The 11,203-nt window shown below is 40.3% G+C and overlaps 1 protein-coding gene across 1 annotated transcript; it reads left to right on the top strand.

Moving 5' to 3' along the window:
- Positions 1-5,038: 5,038 nt before the first annotated feature.
- LOC133367608 (vomeronasal type-2 receptor 26-like) lies at positions 5,039-8,892 on the top strand. The gene is made up of 2 exons (XM_061591704.1): positions 5,039-5,156; positions 7,991-8,892. Exons 1-2 carry the CDS (start codon positions 5,138-5,140, stop codon positions 8,890-8,892), a joined length of 921 nt encoding a protein of 306 aa, XP_061447688.1. The 5' UTR covers positions 5,039-5,137.
- The last annotated feature ends 2,311 nt before the right edge of the window (positions 8,893-11,203 follow it).

Raw genomic sequence — 11,203 nt, 5'->3', positions numbered from 1 at the left:
GACCATTACATCTTTGATATGGATTACATTTTTATTTTCATTCTTTGAAGGTATTACAAAGTTTTCTTTTGGTAAAGTATGGATTATGACAGCCCAATGGGATTTCACATTAGAAACGATGCAGAGGGATTTTGATATACAAGGCTTCCATGGTGCCTTGTCATTTGCAATTCACTCACATAAAGTGCTTGGGTTTACAGAATTCCTACAGCTCCTACATCCCAACTTTCCCAAAGGAGATGGTTTTATCAGGATCTTCTGGCAAAAGGCATTCAACTGCTTATTTTCTGATTCTAATGAGAATGAGGGAAGAACTGAAACTTGTACTGGTGAAGAGAAGTTGGAGAGCCTCCCTGGTGGCCTTTTTGAAATGAGCATGACTAGCCAAAGTTACAGCATCTATAATGCAATCCAGGCCATAGCACATGCTTTACATAGGATGTACTCATCCAGTCCAAAACACACAGCAATGGCAAGCATGGAGAGATGGTATCCATATCTGAAACCTTGGCAGGTAAGATTTCACATCCATAATAGCCCTCCAGTCATGTCTAATTGAAGATGACAGTTAATGGATTATATCAAGAGAACCAAATGTATGCAACCTTTACAATTCCTCAGAAAAAAAGAAAAGACTCTTATGCTCACTGTTCCATAAATATTTTACCCATACTTCCTCTTCCTATGCCCAATTTGAGGAAGTAGTTAAAGAAGTAATTGCAGTAGTTTTCTCCTGACTCTTCAGGAACATGTGATGTAGAAAAACACACGTGGTGATGGTGGGAATTTTTGGTGCAGTTACTTTCCACACCAGTGTCACCACTCTGGGGATCTGGACAGTGCCTTATGGGTAAACATGCATAATGGACTTTTGAGTTTGGAATTCTAATATTACTGGAGTGGTGGTGTGGGAAGGATGAAGGTTATACTGCGAGGTATGATATGATAATATCAGATCCGTCCCTCAGATAATTTATTGTGATTAAAACTGTGTTAATTTTTTTGGAAGAAAACAGTTAGTTGATTGGACAAGAACAAAATGAAATCCTCTTGGAAAATCATTGCAAGGGAGGATTAATTTTTAATTTTTGGAAGGGCCTGTCACTTCTCTTACTTAACCTTATGTAGTAAAGGATTTTATAGTTTTTTCCTGTTTTCAAATATTTGTGCCCCTGGGGTTAAGGTATTAAACAGTACTGTTAGTTCTTATTTTGTATGAAATGACTATTTGTCTATGGGTTATTTTCTATAAATAAATATGTTTAATTATTTTAAATTTATGAATGTATTCTGTTCTGAAGGTTTCTAAAGGTAAAGGTGTCCCCGCACTTGTAGTGCGAGTCGTTTCCGACTGTTAAGGTGATGTCTTGCGACGTTTACTAGGCAGACCATATACATGGGGTGGGATTGCCAGTTCCGTCCCCGGCCTTTCTTTACCCCCCAGCATATGCCAGGGACTCATTTTACCGACCACGGATGGATGGAAGGCTGAGTGGACCTCGACCCCTTTTACCAGAGATTCGAGTTCCTCCTTTCATTGGAATTGAACTCCGGCCATGAGCAGAGCTTCAGCTGCGTTACCGCCTCTTACCACTCTGCACCACGGAGGATCTTAATTCTGAAGGTTTCTAGGTGAACATATATCACCCCAAGAGCTGACTTTAGGTGACATAGGCTGCTTTCACATTGCACTTTATACCATTTTTCTGATGTTTTCTTACCTGGTAATTTGCACATTATATTTGACCCTTCACATGATGTACAAGCTAGTTCTGGAATTCTAGTGGAATATAGTTTAACTTTAGCACTAATTTACATGATAAATAATACCAGAAAAAATCTGTTTGCAAGGCTGGGAACCTGGAAGATTGCAGGAGATTTGTGACAGACATCCAAGCTTCCTCTCAGTAGCCTTGCTATATTTCTATATTTTAAAACTCATTTCTGCCTGTGCGTGCTCCCTATTTGCCTTTGTTTGCCTTTGGTGAGTCCTCCTTACATCATTCTTCTCAGTGTGACCTCTGATCTGTGTCTTGGAAGTCCTTTCTTTTCCACCTCTTCCCCCCTCTCACTCCCCCCCCCATGGAGGTTCTAAGATCTAAAAGATCTTAGCTGCCTTTTCCTCTTCTTTGTGCTCACTTTACTCCACCTAGTTTCCCCTGGCTGCTTTTAAACATGAGGGTTATTGTGTGTGATAGTTGCTGAAGTTGCTTTTCAAGTCCTTTTCTATTGTCTTTTAAGCCCTCCTTCTCTCAGTCTTTTTTTTATTTGAGTCGGAGCAGCTTGTATTTTTAAAGTGACCACTTTCCTCCCTTTTCTTCAGTGCTTTGTTTCTGGCTCTTTCTTTTTGGAGGGGTTTTTTTTTTTTTTGCATTCTTGCTGTTTTTCCTGCCCTTTTCACCTCTTCCTGGTGTCACCAATTGCAGCAGTGTGAAAGACATTTGTGCAACATGCTGGTATATCAGATACTACAGTGTGAACACAATATTAGAAATTGGGACAGAAGGGCTACCATTTTAATCAGTTAAACTAGCATAATAAGCCCAACGTGTGAAAGCAGCCATAATCCACATTATAAAGAGAGACCTTCTGCTCTCTCATAACTCAGTAGGTATTGATTTCAGTGTATTATGTGAAACATCAAGGAAAGTTTGGACTCAGTAGACAGCTTGAGTGGCAGAACATGGAACAGGGGGCATCTGGTTGACCAATATGGGAAACAAAATGCTGGATTAAATAGTTCATTAATGTGGTCCAGTAAGATCAGTTTTACATTCTTTGTTTCTATATGAGAGTTAAAAATGAAATGGACTTCCTTCAAGTTGATCCCGACTTATGTCAACTTTATGAATAGGGTTTTCATGGTAAGTGGTATTCAGAGGTTGAGAGGCAGTGACTGGCCCAAGGTCACCCAGTGAGCTTCATGGCTGTGTGGTGATTTGAACCCTGGTCTCTCAGGTCGTAGTCCAGCAACTTAACCACTACATCACATGGACTCTCTATATGAGAGTGAAGAGTATCCTTATTTTCGACTGTGGTGGCATGAACATCCCCTGGTAGAATTGTTCATTGTTTAGTACTGGGGAATAACTATATGCAAAAAAAAAAAATGTTTTCTGCTGCATATTATTATTTTTGCAACTTTCCTCTGTCTGATACTTATAGTATTTTAATTAGAGCAAGAAAAAGGGTTTTGTCCATTTCTATCATTTTGTAAATTCTGACTTTGCTTTATTCTACATAGCTTCACTCTTTCCTGAGGAATTTCTCATTTAATAACAGTGCTGGGGACATTATGTCCTTTGATAAGAATGGTGAAATAGCAGCTGGATTCAGTATTATAAACTGGGTAACTTTTCCCAATCAATCCCTGTTAAGAGTGAAAGTTGGAAGGATGGATCCACAAGCTTCCCTGGATAAAATGTTCAGCATTAACAAGGAGATCATCACATGGGACAGCCCATTTAATCAGGTGGGAATGAAACATAAGTTGTATGAAAAGGGACCCACAGTATATATACATTAGGTCACGCATGTCTGATTTAGCTTCAGATTCCTCAAATGTGTAATAATTCTTCTCCTCACAAAAAATGTCCTGTATTTCTCATGGGTTTTCTTTTCACACACATAGTCCCATCTTGAATTTTCTGAGAGGATAATAGAGATAAATTGTTACTACTGCATATACTACACAGCAGGAGTAGCCAGATGATGCTGTCCTAACGTTTTTGGACTCCAACTCCCATCAGCATGGACATATGTCCAGGGATTATGGGAACTGTAGTCGATCAAAACCTGGAATGCCACAGTTTAGCCATCCTGTTTCAAAGCATCAAGATTAATACTTTGCAGTATACACTGGGTACATCATTCTACTAATATTTTCTGCTGTTGCCTCTTTTGTTGTACATAGAGCCGCTGCATAAGTCTGAAGATGACTTTTACAAGGCCACAATAAGTGTTGAAGAAATATCTAAAATGCAATTTAGTGAAGAGTTCATTGGCACCACACTGAAGTATGCTCCACTCAAAAATGTTTTGATTTTAAATAATGCCATTAAAGTTATAATGCTTAGGGTGGAGGGATAGAGTGGCTGCCACACAGAAAACCTTCAGGAGCAGGTCAAGATTGCAGAGGAAGAAGAAGAGGCACCACACCACGGGGCAAGCAACAGGCTGCAGGTTAGGGTGGGTAAGAAATCTGCTTAATTCTGACTATGGGGGGGTGGTCGGAATTAACTGGATATTTGCCCATTGCAGCATTTAGCCTGTCACTTTTCTCACACTGTGGCACTTCCTCTTCCTGTTCTTCTTTCTTCTCCACAGTCTGACCCAGCTGGGGAGGCTTTCACTGCAATAGCCAGTCTATCCTTCTACCCAGGGAAGGTACCTTATCTCCAGCCTCCTGCTTCTTGTAATGCTGGGGATGAGTGGAGCAGAGTAGATCAATGGTGGGAGAGGGGATCCCTACCCTATTGTGAACAGTTAATGTCAGAATGTAACAGCCAAAGTTTGAGGCCTTTTGCTGTTATATGTTGCAGGCCTGTTTAGCAGTAGCTGTTCAGAGACTAGTTCTGAAAGGCAAAAGAGGAGAAAAAGAGATGGGGGGAGGGAATATAATTTAATATGCATAGATGGGGCCTGGATGAGGTAAATCAATTTTGATTGGTCTGGGAAACAACTGTTTTGCTCCCCATTTTACTTTATGTTTCAATCTATACCTTCTCAAAGTGTTGCCTTCTTAATTTGCCCTCCCTTTTCCCTACATCAGCCCTTATTACTATCTACACAAACATTTTCATATTTTTCCCTACATACATGTGCGCATACACACACACATACACATTTTTCTACCCATCACTTATCCAATCAACACTTTCCAGGAGTGCTGATCATGTGCTAAGTATCCAATTTCTGATGTCTTCCATTTAGTTTTATAATCACCTCTCCCACGATAAGCAACATTGTTGTTGGCTGCTTTGTTTACCAAGAAAAAGAGACATCTATGTCCTTTTCTTTATATGGATAGGTGCTGCCCCTTGCTGTGTGTAATGATAAGTGTCATCCAGGCTACAGTAAAAAAAAGATAGAGGGGAAGCCATTTTGTTGCTATGATTGTACTCCATGTCCATATGGGATGATTTCAGACCAAACCGGTAGGATACATTTTGTGCAGTAGTATAAATACTCCATAATTATTTCTTATTCTTCTTCATCATCATCTTCTTCTTCTAAATATCACCACCTATATTGATATCCTAGTTAATCAGCAATTTTATTTATTTATTTGTTTAGGTTTTTTTAAGTCACACTTTTCATAGAATACATCAAGATGGCTTACACACACAAAGGCAAACATCCTTTAAAAAAAATAAAAACATTTAAAACAAAAATAAAAACATCAATAATACTGTATTAGTGGTGGTGGGGAAATCATGTCAAAAGGCCTGTCTAAAAAGAGGCCAAGAGACACCTCCCTATTGCTAGGGAGTTCCACAGGGCAGGGCCTGCCATACTAGAGGCTTGTTCCCTTCTATAGGCCAACCAAACCTCAGTGGCATGGGAACCACCAAAAGTGCCCCATCAGAAGATCTCAGTGAACAACTGAGCCAAGAGAGAAAGAGAGAGAACTGTTTCTGAAGATGGCCCATTCTAAATCTTCTGCAGTGTTAATAAAGGCAGTGCTTTGATTGTCTTTTTAAAAAGTAAAATAATTATAAAGGGCTCATGAAACCCTCTCCCCATCCTCTTCATGTAGGACAATAATTTCCAATGAAGATATGTTATCCATCCCCTAAGATACATATTCATAGGGACATTTTGTGGACTCCTTTGGGAGGAAGGGCAGGATATAAATTAAATAAATAAATCATCCCAAATATACATACATCTCCTCAAGCATCACATTTGGTGAGTGGTATCTATGGAAATCATAATCCCCTGTTAGAGCCACCAGGCTCCTGGCAGGCATGATGGAAATTCTCCCACTGTGTTGGAGAGTTGTGAGGGATGACAGCTGCTATATATCATACTGTTCTTCCCTGTGGGTCAAGGACTAGTTCCCTGTGCAGCTGCTCAAAGGAAGGAACTACTGATAATTCCATCTGGAACACACACACATGCACACACACAGCATTTGAGTAAGGTGACACAAAATAGCCGTTCTTATGGCACTACCTGATGATTAGCTGACTTCTTTCTGTATGAGCTACTTTTTTCTGATTAGAACCAATCACTCGTACCAGACTAATGTGTTATCTTGGGATTTGTTGTGAGGGGTATCTGAAGGTTGCATGAAAAAAACCCATTGGGCCAGATGTGATCCATGGACCATAGTTTGACACACACCCAGACTCTATCACCACTTAAAGGCATCAGCTTTATTAATTAATAAGATCTCTATTAGCAACAATGTGTAACTCCTCAGCGTGAGTTCCTGAACTTAGAGAATTGTGTGTTTGGGGGGAACTCCTTAAAAACTTAATTTTGGAAAAATAAAGGCAAGACAAAACAGATTGTATTGATCTGATATGGTAAAGGAACCCACAAAGCAAGAAAGTCGGGAGCTGCAGAACCACAACGTGTCTCAACAAAGGTTAGAGATGGATTGAGGCCTTTTGAGTCTCTTTCTCAAATCCAGTTCTCCTAGGCTCCACCCTCTTTGTGAGAGCTGCACTCCTTAAAGGACCAACCCTTTGGCCTACAGGTGGATACTTCTGCACTCCTTGGCCTCCCACCTGGTGCATTGGTTGTGCTGTTGGACCAGTGAGGTGGATTGGGTGGCATTTGGCTCAGGGAAAGAAGCCCATGAGGATGCCGAGTCTGGTTCCATGGGCCCTGGTGCTGTGGGATATGGTTCATAGGGCTCTTGTCCACCAGCCCCAGATTTAATGGCCTCCTGCTCACCAGCATCAGGCTCAGAGTCAAATAATTGGTCTGGCTCCTTAGCTAGTGACTCTGCAACCACCAGCTCTGTGTCTTGATCACTGATGGACTCTGGGGGTCATTACATGTTACAGTTATGCATGGCACGGAGAAAGTGGATAGAAATAATTTCTTCTTTCATAATACCAGAACCTGGGGTCATCTAATGAAACTAAGTAGTGGAAGATTCAAAAGAGACAAAGAAAAGTATTCCATACAACACACAGCACATAGTTAAACTATGGAATTCTCCACTGGAAGGAGTAGTGATGTCCACCAGCTTGGATGACTTTTAACTGGGATTATACATGGAGAATAATACTATCAATGGCTATTAGCCTAATGGCTATGTACTACCTCCAGTATCGGAGTCACCTCACCTCTGGTCAGCAGTTGCTGTATATCATGACTGGGAGTGGGCTATTGCAGTCATGTCCCCGCTTCTGGGCTTCCCATTGGCATTTGGTTAAACCCTATGAGAATAAAATCCTGGACACTAGAACAGTGTGTTGAATAATGTGTGCTTGCCCTTGCCCACTTACCTTAAAGATATGTAGAGAAAGCTCCCAATTGTCTTATGCAATTGTGGCTGGTCTGCAGTAAATGTGATGAGATAAACAGAGCTCTCTTTCCATAGCCACTCCAGGCAGTACTGTGAAAGAGTTGTCGAATAAGTGCCCCTACACTATAGAGATACCCCAGGGTTCTCATCAGGGTAGCTGCTGTTTAACTCACACAACATCTTCTGAGGTAGTGGGCTGCTGTTCTGGAAAAACAGTGAGGTGGGAAAGGGCAGAGTTGCCTTTTAAGTCTCCAAGCATCCCTCTAAGTGATGGGATGGTGCTTCCTGCTTGCTTTCGATGCCTCCAGCATCTTAGCCTTAATACCTTAAAAAGCATTGGAGTAAACCCATTCCCTATCTGTATTACAGGCAGGAGAAATGTTCTTCTGACACACACTGCAGATAGATCTATTCATTTCATTGGACACACAATGGGGTCATGTCAGGAGAATACAAATTACAGTGTGATTGAACAACTGACATGTCCCCTATTTTACATTACAGATATGGATGATTGCTTCAAATGCCCAGAAGATCAATTTCCAAACAAAGATCAAGCTCAATGTATTTCAAAGTTTCTAAATTTTCTCTCATTCTCAGATCCATTGGGAATCACCTTAGCTTTCTTAGCTCTGTCTTTTTCTCTGATCACAGCTTTGGTGCTTGGAGTCTTCACTAAGCATCGAGACACTCCCATTGTCAAAGCCAACAATCGAGACCTCACCTATTATCTACTAATTTCTCTATTTCTCTGTTTCCTCTGCCCCTTGCTATTCATTGGCTGGCCTAACATAGCGACTTGCTTTACACAACAAGTGGCTTTTGGCATCATCTTCTCGGTGGCTGTTTCTTGTGTTTTGGCCAAAACCATCACTGTAGTTTTAGCTTTCATGGCCACCAAACCAGGGTCCAGGATGAGGAAATGGGTGGGGAAAAGACAAGCTAATTATTTTATTCTTACTTGTTCCTCTATTCAAGCCAGTATTTGTGCTGTATGGCTCTGTACTGCTCCTCCATTTCCACATTTTAACATGCACTCTCTAGCTAAAGAAATCATAGTGCAATGCAAGGAAGGGTCTGCCACTATGTTTTATTGTGTTCTGGGCTACCTGGGATTTCTGGCCATTGTCAGCTTCACTGTGGCTTTCCAGGCCAGGAAGTTGCCAGACAGTTTCAATGAGGCGAGGTTCATCACTTTCAGCATGTTAGTGTTTTGTAGTGTTTGGTTGTCCTTTGTTCCATCTTACGTGAGCACCAAGGGGAAATACATGGTGGCTGTGGAGATCTTCTGTATCTTAGTCTCCAGTGCTGGATTACTTGCATGTATCTTTTTTCCCAAATGCTACATCATTATCCTGAGGCCTGACTTGAACAGCAAAGAACAGTTAATTTGGAGAAAATCATAAGAATTCACTTGTTTTGACATTTTTCTTCATGCATTTTTCTAAAATCAGGATGGTCACTGGAACTAAAGTAACCAAACATCATAGTAAATACTTCTATCTCATTCTTGATATGCTTCCTTCCCCTTCCAGTTTGTTAGGTTTGTGACACAATATGCATAATCAGCATCATCATTCAGTAATAATTTATAAAATTCAATAAAATTGATAATGCAGCAGAACAGAGAACCACACAATGTCCTAACAACATTAGACAGATAAAAAAGACCACTATCATTGCTCAATGAAAAAGCTTTGGACAAATAAAATCAATTTAATCTGATGTGTAAAAATTGAACAGGGAGTTTGTCACCAGATGGAATTCTCTGACAACCTCTCTGAGCCATTCAGAATGGGGCCTGCATGCAAATATGAACATTGCATTTAATAAAACAACCAATCAATATCAAGATATATCAAAACACTGGGGGATATAATTTAAGCCTGCAGGCATGTGACCAAGATGACAATAAAAATTACGCTAACTGATGCAGTAGCAATAAATCATTCCAGAAAGATTTCTCAGACTTCAGCAGTATTAAATTATGACCTTATCTACTAATAAATGTTAAGAATTTTTATTTTGTTGCAAAAGTTTTCAGATACTGCAGTAAACCATACTCTTACCCACCAGCCTTACATTGCAAATGAGTGACATCAGTGCTAGGAGATTTGTAATCATACTGTCGACAGCAAAAATACAATTAGCTCTTTATGAAGGAGTCTTTGCATGGCTTCTAGAAATACTGACAAAAAAACCAGGCCAGGTCTGTCACCACAAATTGTTCTACTATGGCTGATAGTTCCTGAAATACCCTTTACTGAAATGAGTACACTATGGGGCAGCTCAACCATAAGTAGTAGTGTGCACTCAGGAAATTGCACTTTCTCCAGTACAAAGGGGCCACATCCTTATTAATACACCTTAGCTATATTGGTGTATAATAGCTTACCACTTTTTATGATGTCTCCATTATCTGTACTGAATTGAAATATTTTGTATGCTCAATAGGGCCCAGAGAGGGGGGGGAGTTTTATCCTGTCATTTCTTTCTCTGTGCCTTACTTATACATTTCAAATTTGTTCTAGTATTGTATAAAGAGATCTTGTCAATACTTGTCTTGAGATGAAAGTGATGTCATCCACCAGACAGAATCCTGTAATTATTCCAGTTTACTATAATTCATCTTCTACCTTGTCAAGTCCCACACGGATTTTGCAGGGCTACAGCAACAACAATAAACACTGCCTGAAAGCTTATATACAATATGAGTAGAGCTAGAATGAGAGACTTTGACATGAAGAGAAATTCCAACCTAATCTTTGGAATTGTACTTTATCAAAAGGATTTGGACCAAATGAGCTAACTGATGGTGGGAAGTAGACAGAAAACTGAACTCTGTGTCATGAGATGGCAGAAATACTAGGCATGTGTTTGTGGTTGCTGTTTGTCTGTGGCTTCAGCAACATTCAACGGATGGAAGGGAAGATATTGTGCATGCCATGACTGATCCTTTTCCATTTCCATACAAATATTATTAAAAAGGGGACATAATCATTGATGATATGGTTTCTCAGTTTGGCTTTCTATTTGATGAATTATTTTTCAGTGAACACCCTAAAACCAAGTTTATATATGAACTTTTGAAAGTATTTTCCCTCCCACCAATAAACACATCAGGTTAGGTCATGTCCACTTGAAACAAGCCATTAAATAATGAAATTATCTGTGAACAGTCTATGTGTTTATATATGTTTGTATATGTGTGTATATATGTTTGGGTGTGTATATGTGTGTGTATTGGTGGAATCCGATGTAACAGAAATTCCTTAGTTCCATCAGCACAAGGATTTCTGCTTGCACAAAGTCCCCATTCTCCTCACCCTGCACTTGCACCTCACCCTAAATCTGTTGTGGGCTTCCCCCAAAGTCTGCAAAGTACATGTGGAGAGGGTGTGGGGTGTGCATGGGGAAAAGAGGGGGGAAATTCCATTGTACGGGTAGAAATCATTGAGCTGATGGAATTAAGGAATCTGATACCACCCTGTATTGTTAATAACAATGTGTAATAAATGATACCCTCACCTCGTTGGTGGTAGTAGCAGCTGGGAGAAACCAGCCAGGCATATAAATTTAGGACAGCTTTGTGAGGGAGCCCACTCCATGAACTTGAGGGAGCCCCAACTGATAAAGCTTCCCTGCACCAGTGGCAAAGCCTCAAGATGAGTTTAGCAGCAAAGTGAGTTTGGTAACAGGGTGAGGAGGCCAGGGCAC

Source organism: Rhineura floridana, chromosome 11, assembly GCF_030035675.1.
Source record: "Rhineura floridana isolate rRhiFlo1 chromosome 11, rRhiFlo1.hap2, whole genome shotgun sequence".
NCBI lineage: Eukaryota > Metazoa > Chordata > Lepidosauria > Squamata > Rhineuridae > Rhineura > Rhineura floridana.
Note: the sequence above shows the minus strand (reverse complement) of the source record. Positions and strands in the feature narration are given on the sequence as shown.